At 61.8% G+C, this 1,882-nt stretch overlaps 1 protein-coding gene across 1 annotated transcript in view; it reads left to right on the forward strand.

Moving 5' to 3' along the window:
• C1QL1 (complement C1q like 1) overlaps positions 1-1,693 on the forward strand; it is an 8,945-nt gene extending 7,252 nt beyond the window's left edge. The window contains exon 3 of the mRNA XM_009645652.1: positions 1,514-1,693. Within this exon, the coding sequence (XP_009643947.1) occupies positions 1,514-1,693 (180 nt within the window). The remainder of the gene's footprint in view (positions 1-1,513) is intronic.
• The last annotated feature ends 189 nt before the right edge of the window (positions 1,694-1,882 follow it).

Here is a 1,882-nt window from a genome sequence, read left to right on the forward strand (position 1 = left end):
CGGGCACGCAGGGACGAGGCGGCTCCTTAACGAGGGAAGACGGATGGCACCGGGTGGCTCTGGCTGCAGCGGCGGGGGATGATGGCGGCAGAGCCCGGCGCCAAACGACTTCTGCTTCTCCTTCCCCCTGCTTCTTCCCCCCCTCCTCTTCCTCAGCACGACCCCAGTCGAGGCAGCGTCCTCTGGAGATTGGAGTGCTGTGACTGACTGAGATTCACCGTGTCCCCCCTACCCAGGGTAGACAGGGGGTGACTTTTAACGGGGTGACAGTCTTGGTGACAGCACGAGGGACATGGCTGCATGGGTGAGAGCAAGCCCCATGGGACCACCTGCTGGGCCCTCAGTAGGTTCCAGAGGTAAGTTGCTACACCATCTCAGGCTGCCCGTGACCTCAGGGAGACGCTGCTGTGTTTCCCAAGGAGGAGAGGATGCCTGGGACCCCTGTCCCAAGGGGGAGAGGACAGGAATCCACAGGGACACCCCTCCTTCCCCCCCAGCTCTGGGACCCCGCAGCCACTCGGCAGTGCCTCCCCGCCCGGCGCCAGCCAATTAAGAGCCCATTCTCGTGGGTTATAATTAGGAGCATCTTCTCCCCGGTACATCGCTTTTGCATTTCACTTGGGATTTTACCTGCCGGCTTGTCACTGTCACCCAGCGCCGCGCGATCTCCCTGCAAGGCGCCGGTGTAGATTTGATTACCCATGTAATTCTGCAGTGGCAGCGGGCTCCAGCCACGGAGCTTCTTTGCCAGGCAGTTACGGCACCTCCAGCTCTGCCAGCACCTCCTGGCCTTGTTCTCCAGCATCGAGGAAATATTTGTCGGGGGGAGCATCCCTCCTCTGAGCAGGTTGGGATCCGGGTGAGCAGCAAGGCTTGGTTTTGGGGGGATTTCAGCTCAGCTGGCTCAGCCCTTGCCACACACTCGTGGTCCCCATGCAGCTCGTGGGAAGATGTGTGGGGATGCAGCAGGTTCATCAGGTTGGTTCGGAGCTGGGCTGGAGGCGGGGTCCTGCACCTGAGGCAGGGTCCTGCATCCGAATCCAGAGCCAGGGTCCTGTGTCTGAGCTGTGATCCTACATCCAAATCCAGAGATGAGGTTCCCGTATCTGCCCCATGGTTCTGCATCTGAACATGGAGTCAGGGTCCCATGTTGGAGCTGGGGTCCCACACCCAAATCTGGAGATGGGGTCCTGCATCTGAGCTGTGGGCCCGTGTCTGAATGTGGAGCCGTGGTTCCATGTCCATGCCATGGTCCCACATCTGAACCCAGAGCCATGGTCCCACATCCGAGCTGTGGTCCCACGGCTGAGCCTGCCGGGTCAGGGAGAGGCTCTGGGCGATGCTTGGAGTAGCCACCTCCATCCAGGACCCGTTCACCCACAGCGGGGATCCAGGGCACCCCATGCTACCCCAGAACTGGCAAGCAGTCTCCCCAGCTGTGGATGAGCTGGGACCCCGGCTGTCCCCCAGGATGCGAGGGCTGAGCCGGGTAACGCTGGTGTCCCCTGCGCAGGTGCGGGCCAGCGCCATCGCGCAGGACGCCGACCAGAACTACGACTACGCCAGCAACAGCGTCATCCTGCACCTGGACGCAGGGGACGAGGTCTTCATCAAGCTGGATGGGGGCAAAGCCCATGGTGGCAACAACAACAAGTACAGCACCTTCTCTGGCTTCATCATCTACTCGGACTGAGCCTGGACCCACAGCATCACCCCCATGGCCCTCCAGCCCCACAGCATCCCCCGACTGCCATCCAGCCCCACGGCATTGCCCTGCAGACATCCAGCCCCACGGCATCCCTCTGCTGCCATCCAACCCTATAGCCTCCCCTTGCTACTGTCCAGCCCTATGGCAGCCCCCCATGGTGGTCCAGGCTATCTA

This window comes from Egretta garzetta, unplaced genomic scaffold (assembly GCF_000687185.1).
Source record: "Egretta garzetta isolate BGI_Z169 unplaced genomic scaffold, ASM68718v1 scaffold551, whole genome shotgun sequence".
Taxonomy (NCBI): Eukaryota; Metazoa; Chordata; class Aves; order Pelecaniformes; family Ardeidae; genus Egretta; species Egretta garzetta.